The sequence below is a fragment of the Acipenser ruthenus genome, chromosome 1 (genome assembly GCF_902713425.1).
Source record: "Acipenser ruthenus chromosome 1, fAciRut3.2 maternal haplotype, whole genome shotgun sequence".
In the NCBI taxonomy this organism is placed as follows: domain Eukaryota; kingdom Metazoa; phylum Chordata; class Actinopteri; order Acipenseriformes; family Acipenseridae; genus Acipenser; species Acipenser ruthenus.
Genome location: NC_081189.1, coordinates 668,730 through 688,826, shown reverse-complemented (window position 1 = coordinate 688,826; position 20,097 = coordinate 668,730). Strand labels below are relative to the sequence as shown.

General features: G+C 44.4%; 1 protein-coding gene across 2 annotated transcripts in view; it reads right to left on the bottom strand.

Annotated features, from left to right (window-relative positions):
• Positions 1-4,642: 4,642 nt before the first annotated feature.
• The window catches only part of LOC117973525 (dedicator of cytokinesis protein 2-like), a 428,064-nt gene continuing 412,609 nt past the window's right edge, over positions 4,643-20,097 (bottom strand). For both annotated transcript variants that reach the window (XM_059024351.1, XM_059024392.1), the window contains 10 exons: positions 18,605-18,689; positions 16,739-16,825; positions 16,227-16,403; positions 14,664-14,747; positions 12,895-13,032; positions 12,317-12,429; positions 11,534-11,693; positions 9,927-10,041; positions 7,337-7,482; positions 4,643-5,158 (listed from right to left, as the gene is read on the bottom strand). In XM_059024351.1, coding sequence (XP_058880334.1) covers positions 5,078-5,158; positions 7,337-7,482; positions 9,927-10,041; positions 11,534-11,693; positions 12,317-12,429; positions 12,895-13,032; positions 14,664-14,747; positions 16,227-16,403; positions 16,739-16,825; positions 18,605-18,689 — 1,186 coding nt within the window. In that variant the 3' untranslated portion in view covers positions 4,643-5,077. The remainder of the gene's footprint in view (positions 5,159-7,336; positions 7,483-9,926; positions 10,042-11,533; positions 11,694-12,316; positions 12,430-12,894; positions 13,033-14,663; positions 14,748-16,226; positions 16,404-16,738; positions 16,826-18,604; positions 18,690-20,097) is intronic.

Here is a 20,097-nt window from a genome sequence, read left to right as displayed (position 1 = left end):
ATGCACTGCATGACCAATCTGAAAACTACAAATGTTGTGATAACACTAGAACATAAAATGTGTCTCTCTGTCTTTATATAATCTTTTTTGTATGCGTGTTCACTGCGCGGACCACTCCATTCTTTGTGCTGTGCTCGAGTCATGCTGCGTTAGCTCTGCATGACTAGTCCGGCACTTCAAACAGTACCAGGCTCTGTGAGTGACGTCGCAGCCACACCCGCCTAGTGGAGCTCAAGCCATGCTGTATTCAAGTAGCACGACAGTCTGCGACTGCGCACTGGTTCACTCATGCTGATTTCATTCTGTTTGCACCTTTAGAGCGCGCCATAATGCATTGCGCACTAACCAAGGCAGGCAGGCTGGCCTTTTCACTGGGTCCTAGTGCCACCCAAAATACTGGCTTGTGGTATATGAAAAAATTACTGAGAAAAATAAGTAATCAGTGGCATCAATTGATACCCGGGTAGTAAACGGGTCATTTTAAAACCCGACGGGTACCCAGTTTTCGGCTACCAGTGCCCACCTCTATCTAATGTTACATTCATATAGTCTTGCTGCATGACCTGCTGGGAAACCCACTGCACGCCACTGCAACACACGACCACTGAAATAGCTCAGCTTTCCATTTTATATGTGCATATTTTCTGTTTTAAATGAACATTTCGAAAATAATTCTTTAAATGTGAATATATCCAGCTTGTATATCTATCTAAATATCTATATTTCAATATTTAAAAAAGTAGAGTGAATTCCAGGCAGCGATGCCTTGTTATTATATAAGAAGTACGAGTTCTGCACCTGGGTAGTAAAGCAGATTTCTTTACTTGGACTCTAAGTGTTACAGAAAATATTGTGCGTGTTTCTTTTTTATTCTCATTGCATCTGAAACAGCATTTGGATATGCAAGACAGCCTGGAGCAGTGTTGACATCAGAATGTGCAAGTATCCTGCAAGCCATCAGGTGACATGCTGCTGTGACACTGGTCCATGATCACAAGACCTGGTTATGTCATGCTGGCTAATTGTAGAATGACTGGCCTAGAAAATGAGATTGTGGTCTCAGAAGCCCTCTGTCCATATATCCTGGTACAATGTTGAGCTGTGGTTTCTGTGATTTGGGCCACTGAAGCACCTGCTTGTTATGATAGTTGTACCAGGCTGCAGGCTCGACTGGTCATGACCTGCCTCTGACCGGTGGTGTGCTTTCTTGATACGTTGTACCAGGCTGCAGGCTCGACTGGTCATGACCTGCCTGTGACCGGTGGTGTGCTTTCTTGATACGTTGCACTAGGCTGCAGGCTCGACTGGTCATGACCTGCCTCTGACCGGTGGTGTGCTTTCTTGATACGTTGTACCAGGCTGCAGGCTCGACTGGTCATGACCTGCCTGTGACCGGTGGTGTGCTTTCTTGATACGTTGCACTAGGCTGCAGGCTCGACTGGTCATGACCTGCCTCTGACCGGTGGTGTGCTTTCTTGATACGTTGTACCAGGCTGCAGGCTCGACTGGTCATGACCTGCCTGTGACCGGTGGTGTGCTTTCTTGATACGTTGCACTAGGCTGCAGGCTCGACTCGTCATGACCTGCCTCTGACCGGTGGTGTGCTTTCTTGATACGTTGTACCAGGGTGCAGGCTCGACTGGTCATGACCTGCCTCTGACCGGTGGTGTGCTTTCTTGATACGTTGCACCAGGCTGCAGGCTCGACTGGTCATGACCTGCCTGTGACCGGTGGTGTGCTTTCTTGATACGTTGCACTAGGCTGCAGGCTCGACTCGTCATGACCTGCCTCCGACCGGTGGTGTGCTTTCTTGCCTGTTGTAGTTTTCTGCAAGAGTTGCCTTTCCAGGAAGAGTGTCTTCATAGACACTACAGTTGGTCAATGCAGCCACTGTGTTGTGAATCTTGCTGGTTGCATGCAAACTCATGCAGCTTGTGAAGTCACCGAGATCCTTCAGCTTCCCCGTGACTGTTGCTTTTATATGACTGGTTGCATTCATTTCAGCACCAGTAACAAGTTAGTTTAAAAAACAAAAACTAAACAAGCACAATATAATGTAACACTTCCAGGAGCTTTTAACCTAGCTGGGAAACCTGTACTGTATATTCTTTATCTCAGAACAAACCCTTGAAGGAGGGTTTGGGGAATAACTTTAGCTTTGTAGCCTTCATCTGCATTGAACATTGTGTATTGCTTTGTAGGGAGGTTACTGACAACAGCATGGGGCTGTACGAAGCAAGGGAGGGAGGGAAGGTGTGTTGTCAAGAAATAAATACAATTACGCTGAAACCCGTTTAAAACGTGTCTTTATTTTGTGTTTTGTTTCACTCTCTCTGTCTAATGTGGGGTGTTAAATGTTGGCCAGGTACTATAATATAACACCCCATTAGACATTTGTGTCTAAATGTTTAACCATTTAAATATATATGCTGAACAAGTTTAGTATTGCACACGTCAAATTCGCAGCAGTATAGAAGGCCATGCGGGTCAGAAACGTGTTATTTAGTATGCGTTTCAAATATTTTAGTACACGTATTGATTTGCTGTTGACCTCTTGAGACAAACCATGTTGACCATGACACGGTTCAGTTTGTATTAACAATGTACACAATCAGTTTTTTATTTTCAAATTATTGTTATTTTCAGTTTTACACTAAAATATTGAGTTACCATAGCTAATATTAGATTCAATGTCGGATTCAAAAGTTCAAACTGCAGAAGCTGTGGATTAGCACTCAGTCCAGCCCGCTGCTGTAGAACCTTTTTTTTTTTTTTTTTAAAAAAAAAGGCTAGTACTGTAGTTAAAAGCTACAGCAGATCAAGGACCTGGTTTGTTTCCCTTTCAGTGCAGTACCCCATTTATGCCGCAGGGGTCAGTCTTGCACTGACTGACCCCTGCGCCACGGTTCGTTTTTAATTTTTTTTATTTTTTACTACAATGAGAAATAAAAACAACAGCTTTGGCTTGTTATTGTTAATGAGCTTTATTAAAATCACAGTTACAGAGCAGGACACTTAACAAGCTGAAAGTGTGGAGAGAGGGAGAGAGGGAGCGCACTGTCTAAATGGCACTGGACACCCTGCAGACTGAGATGAGCTGAATTGAATTGTGTGGGGCTGGGTTCGAGCTCCACTGTACCTCCCTCAGAGTCCCAGCCCCTGCCAATGGCAGCCATACAAAGGACAGGAAGGTAAGGGGAGGTCACAGCTGCAGTCCTGCTACAGAGGTGCAGTACACTGGTACAAAGCAACACGGGGAGACAACCCTAACCATGCAGGGTCGATTACAGGATCAAGGCACCTGCAATGAAGTAGACTGGAGGAGCTGAGGTTGCCTGCCCCTGGGAAGGTCTACAGAATCCACATGGCATTGTAACTGCTGTCAAATTCTTATTAGCTAACTAAACAAATACATACAAGTGTCAACAAATGAGGTGTGGGGGGATCATACTGCTTCAGGTTCACCAGGCTGGTGCTAGCAGGGTTCCTCCTCGCTGGGGAATTTAAAAGGTCTCCATCATGTAGTTTTAAATTACAGTGCATGCTGGTAGTTGTAGTCCCGTGTCTCTTAAAGTAAAGGACAGGTAAAGGTACTGGATGCAGTGGGATGTGAGTTTAAAAAAAACCTTAAGTAAAATGATCCCTGTACCTGTAATGCACCGTATAATTCTTATTAAATAAACAGAACTGTTAACAAATGAGGTATGCAGGAGTTTCACTGCTTTTCTTCGAATTGAAGGTGATTGTTAATAAGTTTGTCCTCAATCTCCGGCTCATCGCCTCCCTGTCACTGCTTGCACACAGTGCTGTTCAGGACATGATTAAGGGGCACCTGGTCAACCTTTCCTAGAACAGCAATTGCAATGCAAGGTGGATATTAAAGACCCTACCAGGTGCAGACAACCTTCACATATTGAATGACTGGACTGTTGCTTTTTTAATCATTGTCCGCCATCTGGTGGACATCTGCGGCTACGTAAAACCTGGTAATTTTTGGTTATGTTACACTTGCCAGCAATAACACCTGTGCAAGCATTCCTCTCTGTCTTTTAGGATTACAGCTTTCCAGCTAAAATGCAACAGTGAAGGGGTTGAAATGAAATCGAGAGGTTGCCTTGACAAGCTTGGCATTCACAGTATTTGTCCTTTTAAATGACATATGAAAAACTAAGTAGCTGTTCTGTCAGAACTTTTCAAACTAGGTATCAGGCTGGATTTCAAGCTGCATTGTCCCACACTCATGTTCAATGTTAACACCGAATTCATTCACCTCCTGTTCTATACTGCATGCAAGCCTTTTGGTGCACTCTGCTGTATCAAAAAGAAGATTGTGCAGACTATCAAGATGAGACAGTAAAAAGGGCATCTGTTGTGCTGACAATAATTTTACAGGAAACAGCTATTTAAAAAGTATTATTTAAAAAACAAAACAAAAAAACTCTTGGCTGGGAAAGATTCTAGATTTAGATTCTCTTTCCCTGACATGAAGCCACCGTGACCCCTGCTGGCCGACTGTATTAACCCCAGATAAAAAAAAAAAAAAAAAAAAACAGTTTGGCAAACCTGATTAGATTTAAAGGGCTACCCCATAATCCTAAATTCAGGTAGGGAGGGGGAGGGGGAGGGGGAGGGGGAGGGGGAGAGGGAGGGGGAAGGAAGAAGGAGAATTGGAGCCCTGTCTGTCTGTCTGTCTGTCTGTGTATCTCGAAGTTTCTCACACGCTACTTTCAGTTGAATATCTGCACACTTAGTTGTTTGTGTTTCATGTTGATCAGAAGTCCACTTGTTGTGTCAAACTTTCAATGAAAAGATTCAAAGATTCAAAGATTGTTTCACAGTAGACACTGAGAAGAAATTCTGATTGGGTCACTGTATACAAGTTCTGATTGGTTCACGGAGACAAAGTTCTGATTGGTTCACTGTAAAGACAAGACACTTTGATTGGTTTAATAAAAAGAAGCTCTGATTTGTTAAAGAGGCGATCTTATTGGTTCACTGAAGAGAAGCTCTGATTGGTTTGGTTCACTGAAGAGAAGCTCTGATTGGTTTTGTTCACTGATGAGAAGTTTTGATTGTCTCACATTTGGCTCTGCCGTTTGCCCTTGGGTGGGGGAGTGGGTGGAGACTTTGACTTCACAGGGCTCAACGAACTGGGAGACTGTAAGGGAGGGAAAAAAAGAGTTTGATACTGTTTAAAACTTTTGATGTTCACTGTTTATAGGAATTCACTGTGCAATGTGCCCCCTTGGGCTCCAAACCCCCTTCAGAACATTTCAATGACCAGAGGCTGCTGGGCCCTTCAGCTTTCATAGCAGCTGATGGATCTCAAACCTGAACTGTAAAGTTGTGTTTTGAAAGAGCTCCATGATTCAGCATCAGTAACATTCCTTACAGTTGCAGTTAAACTCTGATAAGAGAGTGCTGCTGTTATTAAGTTCTCAGCAGCAACTAGAAGCAACACAATCTCTAAAAACTGATCTGGGCAATTTGACCACAAACATAAAAACAGAAGTGAAAAATCGAGGGGTCTCATTTGACTCTGATTTATCTGTCGAGTCGCATATTTGCAATATCACCAAACTGTCCTTTTATCATTTTGCGAAAAATGAGGTGATTTCTATCTTTGCCTGATGCTGATAAACTAATTCATGCTTCCTGATCTATTCTATGCAGTTATCTATTCACTGGGCTTCCGGGTCACACCATAAATCTGCAGCTTATACAGAATGCAGCTGCTGGGCTTCACTGCAGCTTATACAGAATGCAGCTGCTGGGCTTCACTGCGGCGTATACAGAATGCAGCTGCTGGGCCTCACTGCAGCGTATACAGAATGCAGCTGCTGGGCTTCACTGCAGCCTATACAGAATGCAGCTGCTGGGCTTCACTGCGGCGTATACAGAATGCAGCTGCTGGGCTTCACTGCGGCTTATACAGAATGCAGCTGCTGGGCTTCACAGCAGCGTATACAGAATGCAGCTGCTGGGCTTCACTGCGGCGTATACAGAATGCAGCTGCTGGGCTTCACTGCAGCTTATACAGAATGCAGCTGCTGGGCTTCACTGCAGCTTATACAGAATGCAGCTGCTGGGCTTCACTGCGGCTTATACAGAATGCAGCTGCTGGGCTTCACTGCGGCGTATACAGAATGCAGCTGCTGGGCTTCACTGCGGCGTATACAGAATGCAGCTGCTGGGCTTCACTGCGGCATATACAGAATGCAGCTGCTGGGCTTCACTGCAGCGTATACAGAATGCAGCTGCTGGGCTTCACTGCAGCGTATACAGAATGCAGCTGCTGGGCTTCACTGCAGCTTATACAGAATGCAGCTGCTGGGCTTCACTGCGGCGTATACAGAATGCAGCTGCTGGGCTTCACTGCAGCTTATACAGAATGCAGCTGCTGGGCTTCACAGCAGCGTATACAGAATGCAGCTGCTGGGCTTCACTGCGGCGTATACAGAATGCAGCTGCTGGGCTTCACTGCAGCCTATACAGAATGCAGCTGCTGGGCTTCACTGCAGCCTATACAGAATGCAGCTGCTGGGCTTCACAGCAGCGTATACAGAATGCAGCTGCTGGGCTTCACTGCGGCGTATACAGAATGCAGCTGCTGGGCTTCACTGCAGCCTATACAGAATGCAGCTGCTGGGCTTCACTGCAGCCTATACAGAATGCAGCTGCTGGGCTTCACTGCAGCTTATACAGAATGCAGCTGCTGGGCTTCACTGCGGCGTATACAGAATGCAGCTGCTGGGCTTCACTGCGGCGTATACAGAATGCAGCTGCTGGGCTTCACTGCAGCTTATACAGAATGCAGCTGCTGGGCTTCTCAGCAGAATGAAAAAAAGAGACCATGTAACACCTGTGCTGGCTTCACTGCACTGGCTCCCAGTGAAGTTTAGAGTTGATTTTACAATTTTACTTATTACTTATAAAGCACTTAAAGCTATGGCACCAGATTATATAAAGGAGCTTCTAGTCACATCTATACCTTCTCGTGATTTAAGATCGGCCTGTGCCTCCCACAAGTGTACACACAAAGGAAGGGAGAGAGAGCTTGTAGTCACTGTGCTCCCAGATTGTGGAATGCTCTGCCACCTCATAGCAGAAGGGCTACATCAGTTGATGAATTGAAGTCAAAATTGAAAACATACTTTTTTAGATTAGCATTTTTAAACTGAATTTTAAACTCTTTTTTTCTTTAATTTCTATACACATGAATTGTATTTAGATTGTCTTCTGTTTTGTTCTGTACAGCGCTTTGATATACGTTTTGTATGAAAGACGCTGTATAAAGACGTTATATAAATAAAGGATTGATTGATTGATTGATTACCTTGACGGAGCCCAGTCTGGCAGGGCGGGGGGCATCTGGGGGTGTGTCGGGGCTGAACTGCTCGTACACTGTGGGGCTGATCTTCTTCGGGAGAGGGGGGGGCTTGGCGCTCTTCACTCGGCCCCCAAAACTGTTCTTCCTCGATCCTGCAAAAAGAAAGTCTCAGCCCTTTAAAGACAAGGCTACATGGATGTATAGTACAGTGCTCCTTCATTAAAGACAAGGCTGTGTGGATGTATAGTACAGTGCTCCTTCATTAAAGACAAGGCTACATGGATGTATAGTACAGTGCTCCTTCATTAAAGACAAGGCTGTGTGGATGTATAGTACAGTGCTCCTTCATTAAAGACAAGGCTACATGGATGTATAGTACAGTGCTCCTTCATTAAAGACAAGGCTGTGTGGATGTATAGTACAGTGCTCCTTCATTAAAGACAAGGCTACATGGATGTATAGTACAGTGCTCCTTCATTAAAGACAAGGCTGTGTGGATGTATAGTACAGTGCTCCTTCATTAAAGACAAGGCTACATGGATGTATAGTACAGTGCTCCTTCATTAAAGACAAGGCTGTGTGGATGTATAGTACAGTGCTCCTTCATTAAAGACAAGGCTACATGGATGTATAGTACAGTGCTCCTTCATTAAAGACAAGGCTACATGGATGTATAGTTCAGTGCTCCTTCATTAAAGACAAGGCTGTGTGGATGTATAGTACAGTGCTCCTTCATTAAAGACAAGGCTGTGTGGATGTATAGTACAGTGCTCCTTCATTAAAGACAAGGCTGTGTGGATGTATAGTACAGTGCTCCTTCATTAAAGACAAGGCTACATGGATGTATAGTACAGTGCTCCTTCATTAAAGACAAGGCTACATGGATGTATAGTACAGTGCTCCTTCATTAAAGACAAGGCTGTGTGGATGTATAGTACAGTGCTCCTTCATTAAAGACAAGGCTACATGGATGTATAGTACAGTGCTCCTTCATTAAAGACAAGGCTACATGGATGTATAGTACAGTGCTCCTTCATTAAAGACAAGGCTACTTGGATGTATAGTACAGTGCTCCTTCATTAAAGACAAGGCTGTGTGGATGTATAGTTCAGTGCTCCTTCATTAAAGACAAGGCTGTGTGGATGTATAGTACAGTGCTCCTTCATTAAAGACAAGGCTGTGTGGATGTATAGTACAGTGCTCCTTCATTAAAGACAAGGCTGTGTGGATGTATAGTACAGTGCTCCTTCATTAAAGACAAGGCTGTGTGGATGTATAGTTCAGTGCTCCTTCATTAAAGACAAGGCTACGTGGATGTATAGTACAGTGCTCCTTCATTAAAGACAAGGCTACGTGGATGTATAGTACAGTGCTCCTTCATTAAAGACAAGGTTACATGGATGTATAGTACAGTGCTCCTTCATTAAAGACAAGGCTACGTGGATGTATAGTACAGTGCTCCTTCATTAAAGACAAGGCTGTGTGGATGTATAGTACAGTGCTCCTTCATTAAAGACAAGGCTACTTGGATGTATAGTACAGTGTTCCTTCATTAAAGACAAGGTTACATGGATGTATAGTACAGTGCTCCTTCATTAAAGACAAGGCTACATGGATGTATAGTACAATGCTCCTTCATTAAAGACAAGGCTACATGGATGTATAGTACAGTGCTCCTTCATTAAAGACAAGGCTACATGGATGTATAGTACAGTGCTCCTTCATTAAAGACAAGGCTGTGTGGATGTATAGTACAGTGCTCCTTCATTAAAGACAAGGCTGTGTGGATGTATAGTACAGTGCTCCTTCATTAAAGACAAGGCTGTGTGGATGTATAGTACAGTGCTCCTTCATTAAAGACAAGGCTACTTGGATGTATAGTAAAGTGCTCCTTCATTAAAGACAAGGCTACATGGATGTATAGTACAGTGCTCCTTCATTAAAGACAAGGCTACTTGGATGTATAGTACAGTGCTCCTTCATTAAAGACAAGGCTACATGGATGTATAGTACAATGCTCCTTCATTAAAGACAAGGCTGTGTGGATGTATAGTACAGTGCTCCTTCATTAAAGACAAGGCTACATGGATGTATAGTACAGTGCTCCTTCATTAAAGACAAGGCTGTGTGGATGTATAGTACAGTGCTCCTTCATTAAAGACAAGGCTGTGTGGATGTATAGTACAGTGCTCCTTCATTAAAGACAAGGCTACATGGATGTATAGTACAGTGCTCCTTCATTAAAGACAAGGCTGTGTGGATGTATAGTACAGTGCTCCTTCATTAAAGACAAGGCTACTTGGATGTATAGTACAGTGCTCCTTCGTCATGTCACGATTCGATGATTCAGCTAATTTGACTAATTCATGGTTTGGCCATGTACGACAGTAAATCAGCATGTGCTATATTTTACAGTATAAGTCACCAATTCACTGTTTTCAAAAGGTCATGATTTTGTGATGTGAGTCAGACAGTGAAATAAAGACGGAACGCTGGAGCACAGGATACCCCCCAATGCTTCCTAAAGTAACAGCAAACACAGGCTGAGGCAGCAGGCAAAGCACTGGCCCTGTCTCGGCTCTGAGTGACAGCTCACCTGATATAGCGGGGAGAGAGGAGCTGGTGGTCTTGCCTTGAGGAGCGGGTCTCTGCTCGTCCCTCTTATCAAGCACACTGTCGCTCATGTTTCGGGACATGCTCGCCCCCACATCCTGAGTGAGAAGAGAAAAGAGCATTTCAGACACTTTGGAAGAGTTCAAAAACAAAACCAAGAAAACGAGTTGTTAAGTGACACCAGGTAATGTTTATAAGACCCTGACGGTCTTCTGCGCCTGTCTCCTGTTGAATACCAATTCCTCTACACCTGCAATATCTGTTATAGCTTAGATATGTGTCATTCACACACTGTAGTCCAGGCCAGTCATCCACTGTGCAATGAACCAGACAGAGCCCTCTGCATACGTTCTGAAACTCTTCAAATGCACATCATATCCTTGTGGCTTGTTAAAATAATGGCCGTAAGGGGGAAGTTGTTATTTGGCTGTTCTTGTCAATTCTGTGGGCATATCACAGCAGTACATGCACCTTCTTATGGCATGGCAGCTCAGCAGATTGAATTACATAGAGAGGCAAGGGCTGGAAGCGAACTGCTAGCATCACTATTCAAAGATGAATGCCTTAACATTCCACTAAAGAGCAAGCTCTGTAGCTGTGAGATAAGTAAGTCTCATGCTAATGTCAGTATTCATTACATACTCTCCTTGCTTAACCCTTTGCGGTCCATTTATTCAGCGTGTCTCAGGCGCGTCGGGTACAATTTATTTTCACACTTGCAGTTTATTTTAGATGCGCTGTTTTAAAAGTATTTTTTTCACAGTAAAACAGGTTTTAAAGGCACTGCATATCAACAGGACACTCAGTACTGCATCTCCAACTCCGCCCCCCCCCCGTTCGCTGTATTTTTCACATACCTCTTGATAGTCGTGCATACCTGATCGCTCATTTTATCACCAAACTCCTCAATAATGCGATCCAAATCATTATTTTATTACTATAACATCTAAAAAAAGCTCTGCAAATGTCTGTGATATTCTTTGAGCACTGAATGCAGAAGCAGCTATCTTGTTTGTTTATGTCCGTGTTATCTATGTGGTGCCGGGGCTATCTGTATTCATGAGATACGCCCCCTTTTTTTCGGCTTCTCTCGGCTCCTATCAGTCTCACTCGCCCATTGAATGGTTTTCTCAGCTTTTTCCGGAGAAAAAATGACTAGAGACCTGTTTTTTTTACGTCTTTTTGATGATGTCGGACAGTGTCCAACATTGGACCGGAAAGGGAAAATAATAATGTCGGACCAGGTCTGACATAGGACTGCAAAGGGTTAATCAGAGCTGGTCCTCGAACCAGGCTCAGGGATTCCGTGACCACTTGCTGTCCCCCAGGATCTGGAACTAGAGACAATTACACGTCTCGCAAGTCAACATACATGCTACAGCTTTTCTAATGCAAAAAACACAGACCTTTACATTGCCTTTTTCAATCACAGGGGACAGAAGTCGGTCCCTGTTCGGGCGCCAATGTAATGGCATGGCATCTCAGCCCATGGAACTGAATGGAGAGGCAAGGGCTGGGTGCTGTCTAGTCGACAGGTGAGTGTTATTATCAGCTGCTATCAGCATGCCAACCTGCAGCAGGCTGGTTTACCTTGCTGTGCTCGGTGGTGTCAGAGATGGACGGACGATCGTTCTTCCGGTACATGAAGAGCAGGCTGTTCCTGTTCTCTCTCTTCTCACTCTTCTTCTCCTCCACATCCACCTTCTCCTGTGATTTGGAGATTCCCTTCTTCGGTAGGGGCAGCTCCAGACTACAAACACATTGAAATGTATTTAGACTGCTGTTAAAGAGATACTTATAACTAGAGTTCCCAGTTTTTCATTGCACATTATACCATACTAAATCACTTACTTCACTGGGGGCTCTTCATTGTGAAACCTGTTAATTGTGTGCCAGGTTTTTACATTTAATGCAACAACTTTCTATTTATTATTTGGTTCTGACTTGCTGAATTGCTGCCAGGAATGTGCCTAAGCGAGTAGAATTTTTTTTAATTGATATGCATTATTGGCACAATTTTGGGCTGAAAGGCATGCTCTATAAATCATGTTAGCTTTTAGCAACACAGCTTTCCCTTTGACACAATAAATACAGTGGGTTTGCTCCGGAGAGACAGGGGGCAGTGTTGTACTGTATGTTTATAATTGTTCAGTTGACAGTGTTTCTTGGGAGCCAGTGAACACTTATAAACATATTACAGTACATTAAATAAAAAAGACAAAAAGCTGATTTTAAAGTATTTAATCTGTTTCTATAGAATGTGTTGTGGATGTTTCTAAATGAAAGATCTACATTCCCTGCAGCATTCTAAGTGTATTTCTGTATGTTCTAATGACTGGTAATGTGTTGTAGTGTTGAGGAGGTGCTGCTGACCTGTCCTTGTCAAATCCGGGGGACCCCAGCGACCCGGTAGAGATGGTGGACATGGGTCTGAATGAGGTCATCATGGAGCGAGGGCGGGAGCTGTGAGGACCTTCAAACAATGGCTGGGGGGGGGGAGAGCATGGGAAAGGGAAAGAGAGTGACATGGAGGGGAGAGGGGGGAGAGGGGGGAGAGGGGAGAGGAGAGGGGAGAGAGGCAGGGGGGAGAGGGGTCAGAAACCTGAGGATCATATTTATTTCAGCCAAAAAAAACTGAATGGAGAGTTATGTTGTAATACTACTCATTGTTTTCTCCATTCAAGTAACCTTTTATTATTTGAAAGGGAAAAAAATCACATCACTGTTACAAAAAACCAGGCAAGAGATTTAGTTTGGTGTGGAGAGTGCAGGCACTACCGGTACCCCAAGTCTCAATGAGTGTCTTTGAATTCTGAATGGCTGTATTAATGGATGCCGGTGGGATCTGCTTTGTGCTGAAATCTTTTAATGAGTGTCTTTGAATTCTGAATGGCTGTATTAGTGGATGCCGGTGGGATCTGCTTTGTGCTGAAGGCTCTTAAGGATCTTACCAGCTGCCGCACTCCATACTGGCTCTCCACCTTGGCCCTGAGCTGGGTGAAGCACTCCTCCATGCGCTCATGGAAGGGTTTCAGGTCCCCCGTCACTTTCTGCCCGTGGATGTGAATTCCACTAGCCAGCAGAGGGATCTGAAACAGAGGCCATCATCATCATCATCATCATCATCACCATCATCACCACCACCAGACTGTCGATGGACTGCCCGAGGAAACTGGCTGGGGAGCATCAACTCCAGGGGTATCTTTGCCCAAACTTAAATCAGGGGGACTGACTCGTACTGTACTGTACCAGAATCTCCAGCAGGGTAGGACCTCCATCTACCAGGATTATCTTCATCCTGAGCAGCTGCATGAACACTCTTTGCGTCTGACCAGCAACTGACCAGATGAGGCCAGAGCGGAAGTTTCCAGGCTAAGGAAACATCTGCATCACTAATTCACAGCTTGTCTTCAGCTCGGCTGTTCAGAAACATCTCATTAACTAAAAGAGGTGAAAGCAGTTGTATATTCAGCAGGATACTCTAAAGGGTGAGTGATTTATGATGGTATTTTGAGAGCCCCTGAAAGATACACGTCAGAAGGAGCAAGACTACCAATAAGTTTGATTCTCTCTGTTATTTTAAAAACAGCCAGAACCCTGGCAACACAGTTAAAGTCCTGCCTATTTCCAGTGTTGAACTTTGCTGTTGTAACTAAATGGATGTATTGACATGGATTATGATGGTGGTGTTGTCTGTATGATGTGTTAATGTACTGTAATGTGTGTGCATGCGTGTACGTGTGTGCGTGTGCGCAGGGAGCTGCTGATGTTGTCCTGTAGGACTCCCTTGGAAACAAGCTGTTTAATCTCATAGGGGTTATACTGCTCTGAACGTTTGACAGAATCTCCTTAACTGCTTATGAGTTGACAGCATAATTACTGTATGTATTTGTTGAATTATTTGAAGCTTTTAATAGCATAGACATGTAATTACAGACTGCTGCAGTTAACACAATAACAGGACTCCTCTATCCCCTGATCACACCGGATGATAGCCAGCTCAGTAATCTCACTACCTGGAGAAAGAAATACATCATTTCTGATGATGTCTTTAAAAACTTGCCACTGCCAGAACAGTTCTATCTTCTTCAAAGGTATCAGACATAAGTATGTGCTGAAGTATTAATGAGAACATGAAGCCGGCTGAGAAATCTCTCCTTCGCTTTCCACTTTATTTCCAGACAGTTAAAACAGATAGTCCTGTTCTGTGCACTTCACAAGAGATACAATTGGAAAAAATGAGCAAGATGAATTCATGCTGTGAATACAGCTATGGCCAAAAGTTTTGCATCACCTAGAATTTGGGATTGAGAGAATTTAAAAAACGACAACTATATGAACAGAATTTTATTATTATTATTTTATAGCACTTAGAGGGCATCTCCCTGTGGGATAGTGTCCGTGTAACAGGGCGGAGGTTGAGTGTGAACCAATGCCCTCGCACCCCGCAAGCGAGTGTCTTAAGCACAGTGCATATGAGCCTGGGTCCCTGATTCATGCCCAGCCTATGCCCTGCTATGTTGGTGCCATGACCTGGATCTCACAGATGGCCGAGGTTAAAGTTGGAGGAGAGTGTAAGTGGCAGTGTTGTGTGCTGAGCTGCGGTTAGGGATTCTGACCCCTGTCAATGAGATGAGATGAGGTTAAATGCAGAGGATTAGCTGAGATGATCTGTGAGGTTTATTATTATTATTATTAGTATTATTATTAGTATGCCTACCTGCCAGGCAATGAGGTCCTGCAGCTTGAGGATTTTCTCCTGGTCTTCCGGGTGCTTCTGCTTGTAGTCTTCAGTGAAGAACGCCTGCAGGGAAGAGAGCCCATCAGAGAGCCTGCCCCCCTCAGTACACAGACGGACCAATGAGAATCCATCTAGAGCCAGACTGCCGGCAAATGGGAAGCGATACAAATCTGGGTAGCCAAATAGGCTTGGTGTACAGAAGTGTGATCTACAGCAGTGGTTCTTAAACACTTTTGTTTGGGGGACCCCTTTTTAAAAAGCAGTTTTGAATTGGGGACCCCCAACTAAAAACTAAGGAATCAGAAAATCACAAACTAGAAAAAAAGACACTACTGCAGTGAAAGTAGATGTCATGCGTATCACAAGACCTGTCTCTCACCAAAACAGTAAACGATTTTTTGTTTTTGTACATTATATGCTGGTAGAGCCCTCGGGGAGAGTACGTCCTCTCCAGAGCCTCCAACACCACACTTCCTACACTGCTGCCCCAGAGATGCATGGGTATGCATGCTTGTCTAAAGAGACCCAAAGACAGCGAGCATGGCTGCAGTATTATCATGCTCTAGCCATCGCAAAGCTCCTGCACTGTTCCTGTCAAACACGCTGTTCATCGGCTTCTCAGTATCCAGCTAATCTCACCTCCTAAATTTGGAAACGCACATTTACACTGCGTGCTGCAGAAGGAAAATCTAATGCCGTATGGGACATGGTGTGATTATGTAATACTTTCCTTTATCCGCTAAGTAATTATAGCTGATTTGAACTTCAAGAAGATTTGCCAGAGCTGTCAAAAAGCTGCCAGCCCAACAGAAAATACAAACAAACAAACACACACACACACACAAACAAACAAACACAAAAAACACAGATCAAGGAGCATATTGAATGAGTCAAGCCAAACTGCCATTTAGAGATGCTTGTAATATTTCTGGAGATACAGTGTTGTGCCCTGGGCTGTCAGTGTGGTTCCTGATGATTTGAGGTGGTGTGTGGACAGTAGGGGGTGCTCTTGCACTATGCCTGTCTGCATGGTGCAGAATGCTGCAGGGGCTGCCCCAGGGGCACAGCTAATACCAGGACAATATCGTTTTTAATGTCCTTTTCTGTTTAGTATCCCTGTGTCTATGATGGTGCTCAGTGCTGTACATGCAGTTCAACACTCAGCTGCCTTTACTGTAGCTGGTGTTTAAGGTGAGGACAAGGTGCTCAACAACAATCTGGTTTTTATTGAGTTTGAGTCGAGATGTCTGTATTTTAAAAGCAATAATAAAGCAAAACTAGATCCAAACAACCAAACTATGTAATTCCATGTCTCTTAAGAACCTCAAGTTGGCTTAATATCAGAGAAAGCTAGGCAGACACACAGATAGACAGATAGACACACAGACAGACAGACACAGATACAGAGACAGGCATACAGAGAGACAGAGACACAGACAAACAAGCAGGCAGAGAGACAGGCAGATACTCGGAACGAGAGACAGGCAGACATGCAGGCAAACAGAGAGACAGACAGACATGCAGACAGACAGAGAGACAGACCTTCTCGTACTTGGCGAAGCCTCCCATGACGGCTGGGTCCACGATGCCATTGAGCAGCATGGAGAGCGGGTTGATGGAGAGCGAGGGGTCGCTCTGCTGCTGTTTGATCATAGTCAGGATCTTTTCATTGGCCGTCTGCATCGTCTCAATGGCGTTCTCCAGCGGACTCAGCGTGATCTAGGAATCATACAGCAAAAACTCCAGTAACAGAAAACCGTCCTCAATGAGGAGAAACATAATTTAATTCAACAGCATAGGAGAGTGAAGAGATGGGCACAATCCTCAGAGTTGTCTGTACATTCAGATCTTTGACAGTACAGAATACCCTCGCTTAACTGAAGCAGTTCCTACCAGACCATGTTCTGACTAACATGTAAGAAAGGACTTGTCCAGTCTTCATTTTATCTACTTTTCATTAGAAATCAGACTGCTGAAAATGTTTTACACACTTATATATGAAATAATGATCCTGCACTTCAGATTTAGAGGGGCTCTGACAGTGCCGTACTCACCTCGCACATGCTGGTCACCTTGTACCAGCGCAGGATATCCGGCAGTCTGTATGCCGTGCTGAAGGTGGTTCGCTCGATCCACATGGTCTGAGAGGAGAGAGGAAACACAAACAAGAATAAAAATGAAATATGGAATAATCATGAGCAGCAGTGCTTGGTTACCGAGGGAATATTTACACCCTGCCAGCAGGATTAGTAAACACGAGCAGAATGGCAAGTGCAGCGCCCCCCGGTGTTACCAGGTAAAGCTCCTCAGTTACTGCAGCTCCTTCTATCCGTGCAGTTAGACAGGAGACACGTTGTGAGCTCAGGGGCCGTGGCGGCTATGGTGTTGTGTTTGAACTGAACCATGACACAGACATTGCTTCAAACTGTGATGTAAGTGAATGCACGTTTCATCTGAGGCTGTAGTACAGTATAGCTGGCTATGGGAACTCATTAGTGGTACATCTGCATGGTTGAGGAAATGTGCACTGGTTGTGCAGGATCTGTGCTGTTGTGTAACAAATTAATGACGATCTGTGCTCCAATTGGCTTTAACTGACCTTGAGCGTGTTATAATTTAATTTAAATAATACCACAGGTCACCAAAGCTGGTTATAGCACAGTGATGCAGTGCGAGGATGCAGGTGATGTAAGCACAGTGATGCAGTGCGAGGATGCAGGTGATGTAAGCACAGTGATGCAGTGCAAGGATGCAGGTGATGTAAGCACAGTGATGCAGTGCAAGGATGCAGGTGATGTAAGCACAGTGATGCAGTGCAAGGAAGCAGGTGATGTAAGCACAGTGATGCAGTGCGAGGTTGCAGGTGATGTAAGCACAGTGATGCAGTGCGAGGATGCAGGTGATGTAAGCACAGTGATGCAGTGCGAGGTTGCAGGTGATGTAAGCAGTGATGCAGTGCGAGGATGCAGGTGATGTAAGCACAGTGATGCAGTGCGAGGATGCAGGTGATGTAAGCACAGTGATGCAGTGCGAGGATGCAGGTGATGTAAGCACAGTGATGCAGTGCGAGGATGCAGGTGATGTAAGCACAGTGATGCAGTGCGAGGATGCAGGTGATGTAAGCACAGTGATGCAGTGCGAGGATGCAGGTGATGTAAGCACAGTGATGCAGTGCGAGGATGCAGGTGATGTAAGCACAGTGATGCAGTGCGAGGATGCAGGTGATGTAAGCACAGTGATGCAGTGCGAGGATGCAGGTGATATAAGCACAGTGATGCAGTGCGAGGATGCAGGTGATATAAGCACAGTGATGCAGTGCGAGGATGCAGGTGATATAAGCACAGTGATGCAGTGCGAGGATGCAGGTGTATAAGCACAGTGATGCAGTGCGAGGATGCAGGTGATATAAGCACAGTGATGCAGTGCGAGGATGCAGGTGATATAAGCACAGTGATGCAGTGCGAGGATGCAGGTGATATAAGCACAGTGATTCAGTGCGAGGATGCAGGTGATATAAGCACAGTGATTCAGTGCGAGGATGCAGGTGATATAAGCACAGTGATTCAGTGCGAGGATGCAGGTGATATAAGCACAGTGATTCAGTGCGAGGATGCAGGTGATATAAGCACAGTGATTCAGTGCGAGGATGCAGGTGATATAAGCACAGTGATTCAGTGCGAGGATGCAGGTGATATAAGCACAGTGATTCAGTGCGAGGATGCAGGTGATATAAGCACAGTGATTCAGTGCGAGGATGCAGGTGATATAAGCACAGTGATTCAGTGCGAGGATGCAGGTGATATAAGCACAGTGATTCAGTGCGAGGATGCAGGTGATATAAGCACAGTGATTCAGTGTGAGGATGCAGGTGATATAAGCACAGTGATTCAGTGCACGGATGCAGGTGATTATGTTTTTACCGCAAACTCGTTCTCGGGGTTTTTGGGTCCCTTCCTAACTGGCCGAGAGTAGGTGAAGTTCTGAACTTTATTGGCTTTGTAGAAACTAAAAAACAAAAAGAAGTTTGTTAGAAACCTGAATATTCATGTATCTTTGTTTTCTTATATTTAGCTGTCTATGCCTCTTAAGTACATTATAATCATGGTTTGTATGGATGATTCTATTTATCTGTTTAGGGAATCTCTTGTTTGCAATAATGTCATGCTGATATCAGCAGTAAATCCCTACATTATACACAGTTATGAGGTTAGATATTGTATCTGCACAGTTCTAATGCTTTTACAATAGAGAGTACACTGATTGGAGGCGGTACTATTACACACTTACCAAGAAACTTAAAACTAAGGGTTAACAAGAAAACGATTCGTAATAAGCCCCTCATATTTGTGTAGCTTTCTTGATCCTGTATGTTGATCATATAAGACAGCAATACTTTCTGACCCATTCCATACTAACATAAATGGAAATTTAACCCTTTGCGGTCCTATGTCGGACCAGGTCTGACATTACAATTTTTCCTTTCCGGTCCAAGATAGCTGCTTCTGCATCCAGCGCTCAAAGAATATCACGGACATTTGCCAAGCTTTTTGAGATGTTATAGTAATAAAATAATGACTTGGATTGCATTATTGAGGAGCTTGGTGATAAAACGAGCGATGAGAAGAGGTATGAAGAGGTATGAGAAAAATACAGCGAACAAGGGGTGGGGCGGGACTGGAGATGCAGTACTGAGTGTCCTGTTGATATGCAGTGCCTTTTAAACCAGTTTTACTGTGAAAAAAATACTTTTAAACAGCGCGTCTAAAATAAACTGCGCGTGTGAAAATAAATTGGACCTGACACACCTGACAGGCGCTGAATAAATGGACCGCAAAGGGTTAAGAACGAGAGGGAGGCCATTCAGCCCATCAATGCTCCTAAGTCTCTTTCCACTTAATTTCCATCTGTGTCTTCTGGTCCTGGTTTCTGTATTCTTCGGGTTAATTTCAACTGCTTTTAAGATTTTAAAGACTTTAATCAAGTCTCCCCTAATTCTCCTTTGTTCCAGGCTAACTAAATGAAGTTCCTGCACCCTTTCATCGTAGCTCATCCCTTTAGGAGGTGAGGTTCTCCCCCCTGTGTCTTCAGGGGCACACTGAGCTGTGCTTTGGAGGCTCTGCCCATCTGTCCTCGAGACAGCCAGCACTGCGAGCTGCATTAAAAACTGATAGAGATAATAGGGCTCCCGGCTCTGAAATTGTAATTTACTTGCTTAATTATATGAGATCCTGCCACACAAATACAAAGCAAATAGAGCCTAATGGCTCTTGCTAGATGCTGCTGCTTTGTACAGACAATTAGATCAACATTAGCTTTGCCCCCTGGAGCCTTTCGACCCAGCTGGAAAACAATCGTACAAATGAGGGAAGACCCCTGCTGCTGGATCTGCTGTGCAGAGCGGCAGTGTCTGTTG